Genomic DNA, 14,489 nt, shown 5'->3' on the forward strand with positions numbered 1-14,489 from the left:
TTTTAATTCAAAATTTCAAATCACTTTTTTTTTCAAATTTAATTTTTTTAAACTATTCTAATTAATTGTACACTTTTTCCAACAAATTGCATATTAAATATTTAAATAGGATTTTTTTGTTAATGGGAGTAATTTCAACGTAAATAATTTTAAAAATATAAAAAAATAAATATTTATTATACATAATTAAGTCAACTAAATTTTTAATATTTATAAACTAATTATGACTTAAGATGTAAATTTGTTTTGAAATTTTTCGTTTTAGAGCGCCAGGCATCCGGAATATTTTTTTGGTATAAGTTTGCTCCAAAAAGTTTAAAATTGTAACAATGTTGTTTCATACTAGTAAAAAACTAACGTTAATCGTTAAAATAGTGATATTGACTGTTAATATTTTTAATAATAAAGTCAAATTGTTACGATTTTAAACTTTCAAAACAAATTTACATCTAAAAAAACTTTCAAGCCCGATACCTCTAAATGAAAAATAAATTTGTACATTCACTCATTAATTATTTAGGTTCTATATTTATAATTAGATGAGTAAGACATTATACATATTACTACCTTCATTTTTAATTATAAAATCTCATTTTTAATCTACAAATAATATTTTATAACTAGGAAGGAAGGTATTATAACAAAATGCTTGTTACTAACTATGCTTTGTTTTTAGATAAAATCGTCACTAATTATGCTTTCTTGTGCTTAAGATTGATTGATGGGCTCCTCGAGGAAAGGTGTAAAGTCCCGTTTTTTTAATCTGATTTCAATTTTTTCAAAAAAAAAAGAAAAAAACTTACACATGAACTAATTTATGCTCATCTATGAGATGAGTGGAGTCCAGAGATTGCTAATCTCATCCCTAAATCCTATGATTAAAATATGAAATCAACCATTGGATTTGAATGGTTTATATTTTAAATTTAATCAAATTATATGAAACTTTCTTGAACTTGGAATTATGCATAACTAGTTTTCTTAGCCATTAAAACTAAATAATAAACCTCCTTCAATTTCAAGTCTACGTAGATAACTCCAAGCCATCAATTTTATACCCCATTAAACTTTGTTTTTATATGTATATAGAACCACTTCAAATTTTGAGTTGCAGAAAAACTTAATAAACACGGTTTTCTTATATTTTATCAGAGTTTCCTGGCATTTTTATGTTTTTTTTCCAATAGAAAATATAGATTTTAGGCTAATTTTAATTTTTCGTCACATCACCTTAAAAATATATTAGTTGTTTTAGAAAAAAGGAAAGATCCATTGTTCATGTTGTTCATGAGTAATCTAAATGCTCTATCTTTTAGTTGATCTACAGTGAATTTATTTGGATATGCAGAAATTACATGTTCGTTAAGTTTTAAAAAAAATTAATCGGAGCAAATTTTCACAATATACTATAACCATACTAATTAAAAAAAAAACACAACTTTGTATTGGATGAAGGAACTCAATTTTTTCTCATGTAAAAGGATTCAAGCAATGATTTATTTTTTTCAAAAAAAAGGTTATATTGAGAGAGATAATACACAAATTTAACTCCCATTTCTTATTCTTAATGTTAAAGCTTATTTATAACATGTATCCACTTGGTTTAATTAATTAATATCTCAACTGTCAACTGCCAATAAGGTCCTGCATTCACTCAGAGCAACAGTAGAAATGATATTGAAAATCTTATGAAAAGACATATGTGACTTTTTTTATTTTAAAAATTATCATTATAAACTGTCAATAATAAAAAAAAACCTAATGAACTCCCAATAAAAAAAATAATTTTCACCAAGTTCCAGTAATAAATTGGAAGTTGTCATTTTTTATTTTGAAAATTATCATTACAAACTGCTTAGGTTGTTATTAAGAATTTTTAGTAATTATATTTTTTTTAGACTTAATTAAAATCCTTCCTTTTTTACTCTAAATTCTCCAATTGGAACAATCTTATTCAAAATATCTTCAAGAGTTAAATGTAAGGCATCTCTTTTTATAAAAATTCAAACTTTGGTTCATTATATCATGGAAATTATAAGAAAGTGTGAAAAGATTATCTATCATGGCTGGGGCCAAAATGTAAGACGTGGACCCCCTCATTTAATTGGTACTATAAATTGAATGACACCCATCCAATCTATATTTAGAAACAAGAAATATAGGATTGTGAACATGAATTAGAGTTTCTATGATTGTGAGGCTAGTTATGGGTTTAACGAGCTAAAATAAAATGGAAAATTGAAGGCGTAAGGAATGCTAAATTCTTTCATGCCATATTGAAAAGAAGAACAACAAAAATTGTAAGGCCTCAAATTAAGCTTGAAAGATCTAAAGCCTATAAACCTATGCAATGTGACCTCCAAAGTCCTTTGCAACTGCTTAAAAAAAAGCCATTAGATTATTATGTTGCTCCTAGTATTATCTTCGATCTTTGATATAAGAACTAGTTTGACATTTAATTTGATCCTAAATATAATCTTTCAATCCACTTTGTCTATCATATTTATCTATTTTTCTCAAAGTAGTCGTTGTAGTAGTTGCACATATTAAATATTTTGTTAAATAGTAATTCTAGCTAATACATATAACTAGCAAAGGTATTTTAGAAAAATCGACAGATATTTATTACAAATAACTAACTTAACTAATTTTCTTAATTTATTCAAATTAGTTTAGGTAACTTTTATATTATGAACCGGAGGTAGTATTTAGTATCAAATCTTATTTAATGGTTAACTCACCAATGTCATTCCACCTCATGCGGAATTGGGTAGGGATATCCCTCATCTCCTTATGTGTGTGTGTATATATGCTCTCCGAAAATGTTTTGTCTTTCATGATTAATCATTTGGAATGTATTAATAAGTGGGAAATCATCAAAATCTGTAGAAATGCTCAATCCATCTCTCATTTATTTTATGTTGATAACTCCTTTCTTTGAAAGCTCTCATCATTATAAATGTTAAAACTGTTAAGATGTCAATTCATACTTATTGCAAATTGTTAAGGTAGAAAATCAACAAATCAGAATTTTCTCTCATTTTGAACCCTAATATGTGCCCCATAGCACTAAAATCCATCTTTGTTATATTACTGGAGTCAGTTTCTCTCTCCAAATCTGGGAAATACCATAGCATCTGGAAGGCTGAAATGATAGATAATCTCAACAAGTCATTGACTATGCTGAAAGAAGAATAATGTGGCTCTATAGGAGATAAAATGTAATCCAATCTTAGTTACCATAAAATTATTGGGTTAAGGTTCAATTTTGTTTTAAAGTTTCCGCTCAGGAGGTGTGGACATCTGAAAGTTTTTTAGGAGCAATGTCATCCTAGAAATTGCATGGCGACATTGTTATGTTTTGGTAAATTCTGGAGCAATATTGCTTTTAAGAAAACTTTCAGATACCTACAAATTCTGAGTGAAAAATTTTCAAAGCAAAATTGCACATTAACCCTAAAAATGTTTGGTAAGTTATTAAGAATATTGTGAAAAAAATTAATCATCAAATAAAATAACAATACAGTGTCCATAATATCCTTGGGAAAGAAAAGTGCAAAGTCCCTCAGTAGTGACTTGGGTAGAGGCCAGAAAAGAAGTTTGGCTTGGAGGAAAAGCAACACCAGTTTATTTATTTATAGCTACTTTTTAGTCTTGTGTTTCCTTATACTATTTCTTTTACATTGGACTAAAGTGATTTGTATTGGTGCTGGTTCCAAAAAAAAGGGGTGATTTGTATGGGTTGCTTAATGTTGTGAAAGTTTTAGTTTGATTTTATTTTGGCTCTAAATATAAGATTTTAATTTATTTTGTTTCTCATATTTATTTATTTTTTATAAGATAATTCTTATAGTAATGGTAACTTTAGCTAATACACTTAATTGGGAATGATATTTTAAGAAAAAAATACTTATTTATTACAAACAACTAATTTAAGTAATTTTTTTAATTTATTTAAATTAATCAACTAGTTCTTATACTAATAATCAGAAGTAGTACTTTCTTATATATCTTTTTACATATATTAAAATAAAATTGTCCTTTTATACTACCTCCGGTCCTAATTATAAAACTTCTTTTATAGTATATCAATTGGATCTTATAATTAGGACCCGTTAATGAAACACACATATACACATGCTGATTGATTTGGAGATTAGATTTTTTTTAATAAAAAGCATGAAATCAAATAAATGTATTATCATCATTAATATTTATTATTATAAAGTATAAAATTATCAAAAACATAAAATAAAATTATTATATGGACTCATAAAAAAACATTAAAACAAAGAACAGCCGCAGGTATCAAAATTTAAGAAATAAATGTATAAAAACTCAGATAGCCCGAAATCGTTGGAATGGAGCCATAAAAACACTTTTAACATGCATGTGGTTCCAAAACAATTCAAATACTAAAATCAAATAATTCAACTTCTATACCTTTATTTCAGGGATATCAAGAGTATTATATACTTCTTTGTTCGAATATACAAGAGCGATACTTCTTTGTTCGAATATACGAGAGTGAAAAAATAAAACAATAATAATAATATTACAGACAACCATCTGCTTCTGCAGGTCACTGCTCCTTCATGGCTAAGAAAAGGAAGAAAAACCCAAAAGAGAAAGAAAATTGCTAGAACAAGAACTGTTTTTTGCAATCGCGTCGTCTTCTTCTTCGTCATCTTCAACCCTAACCCCTTTCCTATTTCACTCTCTTAATCTCACTCTGCAACAGTTAGTTCCAGAATTCTAACCAAATACATCACCAAATTAAAGTATTCCAAAAAATTTTCCTTCCGGTTCTCTTTATCTTTCCTTTTCCCTGAAAATTTCCCCTCCAAATTCATCACTTCTTCTTCCTCTTCCAATGTTGTCTTCTCCTTTGCTTGATACCTTCACTCTCTTCTTCAGTCTCCCATTCATCTTCTTCTTCGCTCCACAAATCCCCCCTCCGGCTGATTTCATGTTCACCGTCTCCGACGACCTCGACGACCTCCATTGGGCTCAGCACCTCTGCCCCCACTTCAACAGCCAACACTGGTAGCTCTAACACGGGGGCAGCTTCTAGCTTGCAACAAGTCTCCATTTAGTTCCTCCTTTAATTCCTCTTCTGGCTTTTCCTTTGGAGGATCAGGTGGTTCTGTTTCATCTACTTCTAGTTCATCCGTGTTTGGATCGTCCACTGCTTCTAGTGCTTCATCTGCTAGCACTCCCATGTTTGGATCTTTCACTTCTGTTGCTTCAAGTAGCACACCCATGTTTGGATCATCACTTGGTGCATCATCGAGTCCCATTTTCTCATTTAGTTCATCTGCAACGACTACTTCCACACAGCCTGTTTTTGGTAATCCTAGTCCTGGCTTCTCATTTGGTTCAGCTGCTAATAATGATCAGATGAGTATGGAAGACAGCAGGGCAAAGGACCCAGTTCAATCACCTTCACCTCTGACTCCTGCGACTCCTGCATTTGTTCAACAACCTGCCCCTCCTCAACCAAAGTTTGTTTTTGGAACACCATCTTCATCGGGAGTTGGTCCCTTCCAGCTTGGAACTCAGCAGAATATTCCTCCACAGAACCCATCCCCATTTCAGGCTTCTGGCAGTCTAGAATTCAATGGTGCAGGTAGTTTCTCACTTAGGACTGGTGGTGGTGACAAGTCTGGTCGTAAATTTGTGAAAGTCAATAAAATTAGGGCACGCAAGAATACTCCATTTAGTTCCTCATTTAATTCGTCTTCTGGCTTTTCCTTTGGAGTATCAAGTGGTTCTGTTTCATCTACTTCTAGTTCATCTGTGCTTGGTGTTGGAAATTGTGCCATAGGGGTTAATCATTATGTTTTGAACATTGTTAATTTATGAATTTATTAATTATGTTATCATATTATTTGTATGTTTACTGTGATGACTATCCTTGGATAACTCATGGTTTATCCTAAATGTCCCTGGTCGGTCATCTATGTGGGAGCAGAGATGAAATAAGACCAATATGACTTTAAAGATATATAGAGATATAAATTAAAGTCATAGGCACATGTAAGAGTACAAGGTGTTGGACCGATCCGCTATGAGAGAACTGCATGGGTTAAGTCATAAGCTTCTCTCATATACAAACCATGTCACTGTGCCCTTTGACCTGAGATCATCATGGATTCCTACATGAGAAACGCTTAGCTTTGACCTAGTCAAAAGTCACTTTTGACCGAGTGATCATAAAGACTATGTTCAGGCTTAGTGGTTTTTCATGCGGAGGAATGTGAATGGTCAAGATGGAATTTGTCCCTCACATTCGTAGAGAGATATTACTGGGCCCCTCGATGAGTGAGTCTGAGAAATGTATGGCCATACTATAATGGAAAGGTAGTTCCATTTCTATACTCAGACTACTCAGGGATCGAGAAAGTAACGGTCATGAATAGGAGGATGACGTTCTCCATGCCTCATCTATGACCAAAATGTCGTGTGACAAAAGGGATGCGATATGGTTGTATGAAAGGTTACATCGTTCAACGATCCTCATATGATTTGGGTAGTCGTAATGTCTTGCTAGAGACCGCTTACGACCTGTGAGTCATTATAGTTAATGGCCCACTGCCAACTTTATATGGGCCTACAGGGTCGCACACAAAATAGCCCAACGCGAGTTATGATGTCCAAATTCATTGAATCTAAGATATGTCCAGATTCAATGAATAATATAGGGTGGACATGTATATATATATTCGTGTATATATATATTATATAAATATAAGAGATATTAATTGTTAGATTTAATTTATAAGGATAAATTAGATCTATGTAAATTAATTCTGTCATATATTTATTTTTGAATTAAATAAATAGGTGAATTAAATCTGTGAGACAGATTTAATATAAACCATATTTATTTAATTATTCTCTTATTTGATTAGGCAATATTTGATATTGTATTAATTTCGGAATTAATTTAGAATTAATTTCGAAATTAAAAATCATTCATTAAACCTGTAGCATCCTATATATTTGATATGAGGAGCTAGGGTTTTAAGAGAGAGAGCGAAAGCACTAAGCAGATAAGGGACGGCTAAAAGTGAGAAGAGAGGACGGATTTTTGAAAACCCTAGACGGACATAGACGCTAGCACGTCGTTCGAGATTGAGGGCTACTCGTGTGGATACCGGTAGAGGAAGCCGGCCGGAGTTGTCGACTTCGAACGACAAAGGAGGCGAGCAGAGGCATCCTGAACGGCGGAATCACCGAGCCACCTGGAAATCGAACACCGAAAGTAATGCTTCTTACTACCTAACTTAAACGCGATCGGTAGATCCGGACAAGGGGTTGAAAGTTTTAAATTTTAAGTTGATTTCCGCTGCGTGTTGTCTTTCAATTCCCTTCATTTGGATCGTCCACTGCTTCTAGTGCTTCATCTGCTAGCACTCCCATGTTTGGATCTTTGACTTCTGTTGCTTCAAGTAGCACACCCATGTTTGGATCATCACTTGGTGCATCATCGAGTCCCATTTTCTCATTTAGTTCATCTGCAACGACTACTTCCACACAGCCTGTTTTTGGTAATCCTGGTCCTGGCTTCTCATTTGGTTCAGCTGCTAATAATGATCAGATGAGTATGGAAGAGGACCCAGTTCAATCATCTTCACCTCTGACTCCTGTGACTCCTGCATTTTTTCAACAACTTGCTCCGCCTCAACCAAAGTTTGTTTTTGGAGCACCATCTTCATCAGGAACTAATCCCTTCCGGTTTGGAACTCAGCAGAATATTCCTCCACAGAACGCATCCCCATTTCAGGCTTCTGGCAGTGTAGAATTCAATGGTGCAGGGAGTTTCTCACTTAGGACTGGTGGTGGTGACAAGTCTGGTCGTAAATTTGTGAAAGTCAGTAAAAATAGGACGCGCAAGAAGTAAGACTTGCTCTATTAAAAGGTTGTATTGTTCCACAGTGTTGATCTACACTGTCTTCCATGAGATAAATAATTAAAAACGGTGGGTGGTCGCGGATGTCACTTTTCAGATGACAATCGAGAATTAAGTGGTGCTATTGAAGCAAATCATATCCAGGTTTGTTGGTCCTAAACTTTCACTTGTCTCCCGGATTCTTATAGATTGCAAAGGCGCGAGTTTTCACAATTTTGTTTCACTATGGACATAAATCTTCTGTACTTGTGATGGCTCGAGTTTCAAAGATCAAGATATGGTCACCTAAGATGATCGGCGAGCCCTGTACTGTTGCCTTGTATTGTAACTAGAAGTAGGTGTGAATTATTAGCTTGTAGTTTGCACTTCCCTCCGGGAATCTGTAAACCGACGATTTCTTAGTTGTGTCATTTTGTTTAATTATTTGCTGTCTCCGGTAACGGGAATTTTTGAGACAATATGAACATTTGTCTGTACAATGTTGAGCTGGTCGTTAGCATACAAGCCTTTCTGCCTTGTGATATTCCTCAATATTGAATTTTAGGTTTCTATCTCAAGTCTGGTGGATGCCATACCACCTAGAAATACAAGATTGTGGGTTACAAGTTTAGAGGGCAATGTAGCATTTGTAGACACATTGACCTTAAATTGTAACTTCTCTTAAATTTTAAGCAATGTAATCAGCCATTTGACTTGTTGCTTCTTTTGGCAGTGATATACAAAGATGTCCATTTCAAGATGCCCTCAGGGGTTGTCCATGTCAAGTTGTACCGATGCATAATTTTTTTTCATTAAATATTCTTATTATCTATGATAGACATTTATGTTGAGATCTCAAATTTCGGAATAATTTGGGAGAGATGCTATTAGCAAATTTTAATTGAGGAAAAAGGGGACGAAAAAAAAAAAAGAAAGTTCAAGCCTGCAAACAAAATTTTTAATTAGTAATTTTGTTACTAAATTTTAAGTGTCACTAATTTTCTTCATTAATTTATTTTACAAAATTTGTGTCAATAAAAATTAATAAGAGAATATATCCGTGATTAAAATGTTTGGCATTAAATTTTATTATTTTCAATTTATAACAAAATTAAGAACATAATAATTTAAATATATTTTCAATTTATAACGACATATTTATGAAATTGGTGTTAATTAGAATATCTCACTGATTTCATGATTGGACAAATGATTCCTTATAAAACTTGTTTTGTGTTTCATTAAATCAATTTTTTTATCATTAATAATAATTAAGCAAATGCGATAAAAATCAATAATTCTCTTATGAAAATTAATATAACAAAGAATTAATTGTATATATAGAATATATTCAAAAACATAATACATGATAGAAATCCCAAATCCACAAATGAATTTGTTTGAACACCTTCAAACAATGAAATTAATGATATAATTAATAACTCATGACATAAAATAATTCAGTTTTATAATAATCTCTTCAATTAATTTTGTATAATAGAATAATGGGATTATTTATTAGGGTTAACATAATTTTTTTGTCCCTAAAATTTGGACCTATTTTAATTTTTGTCCCTCAAATTTTAAACTCGTAATTTTAATCCTTGAAATTTTTTTTTTCTTTTCTGTTATCTTCACAAGATCTAATTAGATGCTATTTGGTGAGCCCAAACCATCATTTTAATGCTGTTCAATACTATTACATCTCTAGGTATAAACGTTTTAAAATGAACTTCTAGGTAGGAAGGCCAAAATTCATGACAAGTATAAAGACCTAGGGTGGGTTTTATTCTATTTTAAATTCTCTCTGGACATGATCCATCCATAACATTTTTCCTAGCTTTCATCACAATTTATAATTTGTTGTTTTTAATAAGTTACATTCCATCAAATTATTATCCATCACATTGGAAGAAATCTAGCTCCTAAAACAAGGCAACTTTGATTAAAAAATGGGAATGTAAACCATAAATACAGATCTCCATCAGTCTCACATTTTAAAAACGTTTAGGTTGCATATCTTATTCAAATTGTTTTATTGAGATATGGATTGTTCATATTCTATTAATTTTTTTATTTTTAAAAATTTGTAATTTCGAGATTGACAAACTGAATTGATCTTGCAAATGTGAAATAGAGAAATTTGAATGTTGTTCAATTTTTACCGGTTAGATTTGAATTCATATTAATTAATGGTCATGTATTTATATGTTTTCCTGAAATAAATTATAAATTTCCATCCATAATAATCGCAAACTTTAACTGCTTATTTTGTTAGATAAAACTATCTTCAAGTTATGGTAGTATATATAATTACAAGGGTTCAAATTTAAAACCTTTAACTAATAATTTTAAGATAAAATGTTAGTTTTTTTAAAAAATGAACAGTTAAGAAATTATTTAGTTTTAATTCTGTATGTATTAAAATAATTTTTTTTCATAAATACAAGAATGAAACAAGTAAATCTAAACTATCTCAGTTAGATATGAACAACCTTGATTTCAGCACTTATCACTACTGATCAGCACAAACCACTCCCACGAAACAACACTCGTGAGCATGACCCGTAGTCTGGAGAGCTATCAATAAAGGTTAGCTTGGGAAGGGCTAGGGCTTAAAAGAGTTAGCTCTTTAAAACTCGTATACCTTAAAATTATCTAAGTATTAAAGTCCGATCCTTGGATATGTGGGCTCAATGCCTAAAAAAGCTAGCTCTTTTATATTATTATTTTTAAATATAAATTCTTTTCAATTTTTTGAAAAAAAATAAAACAATAAAACTTCAAAAAAATTTTATTCAAAATATAAATATTTGTAAAATAAACTAATGGTGTATAGGGAAAAAAACATCAAATAAACTATTACCCAAACTCCAAAAGAAAAACACCAAAACCAAAACCAAATGAAACAAGGAAAGTAGAAAGATAAAAAGTAAGCGGTTAAAAATTAACAACATCAATATGATTATTATCTTCATCACTATCATCAAGATTAGCAATATTTGATTGTTCTTCATTACAATTGGACTCTTCTTTAATGATAAAAATATCAAGGTTTTTGTCTTCATCATAACTAAATCTGAACATTTGTTAGAATAAGAAAATTTTAATGCTTTTTTAAGACATGTGAAGTGATGGTAACAGAAAATTTACTAGTTACTATAGTGATTGGAATGCTAAGAATATCAGTTGTCATTCTTGAAAGAACTGAAAAATGATTTTAATTGTTCTTCCACCAGTCTAAGACATCTAATTCTTTTCATTTATCTGATAAGTATTGGTTCTTCTAAATAATACTGGTTCACAATTATATAAATATATCAATAATAAAAAAAATAGATGTGCTTAAAAGGGTTGGCTCTTGGTCCTAATGGGTTGATCTTTTTATTTCTGAGTTCTATAAGATTTGCCCTTTTAAGTCCAATTTTTTTAAACCTTTTAAAATATAAACCTGGCTCTTTACTTAAAAAAGCTTAAATGTGTTGGTCTGACAAGCTTAACCTGTTTTTATAATTGTAGTGACCCCTAAGAGGAAATGTCCTTTCTAGTGGAAGATCTGTGGTTGTTAATTTCCATTTTTATGAGAGCCAATTTTAAGGGGAATAGTGTTAAAGAGCTTTTTACAAAGGTATTTGTGGATATATTTGTACTAAATGCATTGAGAGCATTTGGTTTAAAAGAGACACTAAACATTGTGTGAAATCATACCGTGTGATAAGGGTAGAATTGTAAACAAACAAAATTTATTTTTTGAACGATATATTACAATATATATCCACATATCAAATAAAAGCAAACTGGGAGAAGTTTGCCAACATTCTACCACAATCCTATTTAATGACCGAGGGGGTGTTTGGATGAAATTAAACTATGGTTTGGAGAATAGATTTTGTGAAAAAATGATTCTGATAAAGTGAGAGTATTTGAATAGTTGTTATCAAAAGCATCTTTTATATGTGAAAATTACTAAAAAAGACATAAGTTAATATAATAATTACATAAAAGATAGATTTTATAATATATTTGAATTTGAAGAAATAAATTTGTTGATAATATATTTTTTACCAACATAATTAATAATATATAAGAAAATGTTAATAAATAATTAATATGTGTGTATATATATTTATAAAACATAATATTAAATATGTTTATAGAAAAATAATTTTTTTCCGCTAACAAAAAATTTTTAATTTTCTTTAAAGATTTTAAACATGAAATCTCATAACATTTTTTCACAACTAGTTTTTGTAACAACATACTACCTTTGATCTTTAATATAAACAATTAATTAATTGTTACTACCTGTATATATATATTTATAAAATATAAGAGTAAAAATATTTTTGGAGAAGATGAATTATTTTGTTGCAAACAAAAAATTATTAATTTTTCGTGAAGATTATAAACATGAAATAGGATGATATTTTTTGATAAAATTGAATAAACACACTTTAAAACAATTTATTAATTATTAAAGTAAGTAATAATTGGTGTGAGAATATAAGGTATAACATTAATAAAAGGAATATAAATAAAAAGTGTCGTAATAATTAAAATGCTGCATCAATGCAGAGCATTTGTAATAGGTTTTTTTAACTACATATTACAATCAATGATAAAAGGAAATAAATAAGACATGACTACTATCTTTGTATTGAATTAACAAGTTCGTCTTTTATGCTGTCACGAACTCAAGCTATGTAAGATGAAGATTTAATTGATGAATGTATACATGAAAATCCAACTCCATCATCATCTTCTTCTGTATAAGTACTTTCTTCTTCGAATTGAACGAATCCAGGGTCAGTAATAGATGTCGTTCTAATAAAATTACGTATAGCCTCTTTGCATAAATGATTTTAACTTGTGTTTCATAGTCATAGGATGGCATGTTTCGTAAGATCATAAACTTATTTTTCCAAACTCCGAAAGTTCTTTCAACTGTACTCCTTAAACTTGAATGGAAATAATTAAAGACCTCATTTTCATTTTCAAACGTAGATGTCCTTCGAAAATCAGGCAGATGGTAACGCTCCCTTGTATGGGCTGAGATATCCATTTGGTGTTGGGTATCCAACATCCACCAAATAATATTTTTCTATATCAAAAATGAAATTATTGTAAATAATGTTTTTATTGTTAAGCTAAATATAAATAAAATGTAGGAAATAAAAAAATACCTTCAGGTGGATGGGAAAAGTTCATTGAAGGAGTTATGAGGGCATGATCAAATATCCGAGCATCATGTGCGCTACCTTGTCATCCGGCCAAGACAAAAGTAAAACACATGTCCCAACCATAGACTGCCATGACATTCTGCGACATTGTTCCTTTTCTAGAAATAAATTTAGTTTGATATGTTGTACTGACAATGCAAGAAACATGTGTGCTACTCCAATAGCATATTTGAAAAAAGGCCAGTATTTACCAAGCCGTATTTTTGTATGAACATGCGGGAATGTTGGATCTTTCAGTTTGATATTAGACATAGCAAGTCAACAGCATGTCATTATGACATTATGAAAATGTCTGCTAATTGTCTCCCCTGAATGTTGAAATTTTTCTTGTTGCATTCTACTACTAAGTGCATGGCCAACAGTATGTAAAAACATTGCAACTGATTCATATATCCCTATATTTTTAGTTTCTTTTAGATCATGTAGTTGCAATTCTTCCACCAGACTTAAAAACACATCCCGTTCCATCCTAAACACGTTATAACAATGACTGGGGTTGCCATCTAAAACGTCCCTTACCCATAAGCTGCCTGTATAAGCACTTGTATGTTGAGGCTCTTTACACAAGTTCAGAGCAGTGTATGCACCGACCAATACTGTAACTTCATTAACCCTTTTTTTCGTCCCTTAGCATGCTCTTCCACAAGTTCAATTTTATTAAACAGAGAATAATATGGAATATATTTCTTATATATTCATGATGAGAAAGAGGGAATTTATACACAAGAGAGGAGCCTGGACCATTAATGGCTCATTATTAGGGGATAATATCCTATCCTATCATATCTGATTTGATCCTATACTAATTATAATATATTTACATATTTTTACACTCCCCCTCAAGTTGGAGCATAAACATCAATCATGCCCAACTTGTTACAAAGATAGTCAACCCAAACCCCATTCAAAACTTTAGTAAGGAGACCACCCAATTGATCACTGGATCTCACGTATCCTGTTGAGATGAAGTTTTCCTTGATCTTATCCTGAACAAAATGACAATCAATCTCAATGTGTTTTGTGTGTTCATGAAACACTGAATTAGAAGCTATATGTAAGGCTACTTTATTGTCGCACCACAGTTTTGCTGGTAATGAGGTTTTAAGACCAACCTCCTTTAGTAATTGATGTATCCAGACTATCTCGCACACAGATTGTGCCGTAGCTCTATATTCTACCTCTGCACTTGATCTTGACACCACATTCTGCTTCTTACTCCTCCAGGACACCAAATTTCCTCCTATAAAGACATAATATCCTGTAGTAGATCTTCTTGTGGCCTTTGAACCACCATGATCAGCATCACAAAAGCACTCAATATCTATATGACCATGATTTTTGTATAATATCCCATG

General features: G+C 31.1%; 1 protein-coding gene across 1 annotated transcript; it reads left to right on the plus strand.

The window, feature by feature from the left end:
* Nucleotides 1-5,262: 5,262 nt before the first annotated feature.
* On the plus strand, nt 5,263-7,924 carry LOC114754776 (nuclear pore complex protein NUP1-like). The gene is made up of 2 exons (XM_028943604.1): nt 5,263-5,663; nt 7,402-7,924. Exons 1-2 carry the CDS (start codon nt 5,263-5,265, stop codon nt 7,904-7,906), a joined length of 906 nt encoding a protein of 301 aa, XP_028799437.1. The 3' UTR covers nt 7,907-7,924.
* Nucleotides 7,925-14,489: the final 6,565 nt, after the last annotated feature.

Source organism: Neltuma alba, unplaced genomic scaffold (genome assembly GCF_004799145.2).
Source record: "Neltuma alba isolate B1F8T4 unplaced genomic scaffold, ASM479914v2 tig00010189_pilon, whole genome shotgun sequence".
NCBI lineage: Eukaryota > Viridiplantae > Streptophyta > Magnoliopsida > Fabales > Fabaceae > Neltuma > Neltuma alba.

Excerpts from the sequence above, each read along its gene's own strand:
- LOC114754776 (XM_028943604.1), top strand. The coding sequence starts at position 5,263 with ATGTTTGGATCATCACTTGGTGCATCATCGAGTCCCATTTTCTCATTT. Across the intron at positions 5,664-7,401 it reads AGGACTGGTGGTGGTGACAA|TGCTTCATCTGCTAGCACTC; the intron begins GTCTGGTCGTAA and ends CACTGCTTCTAG.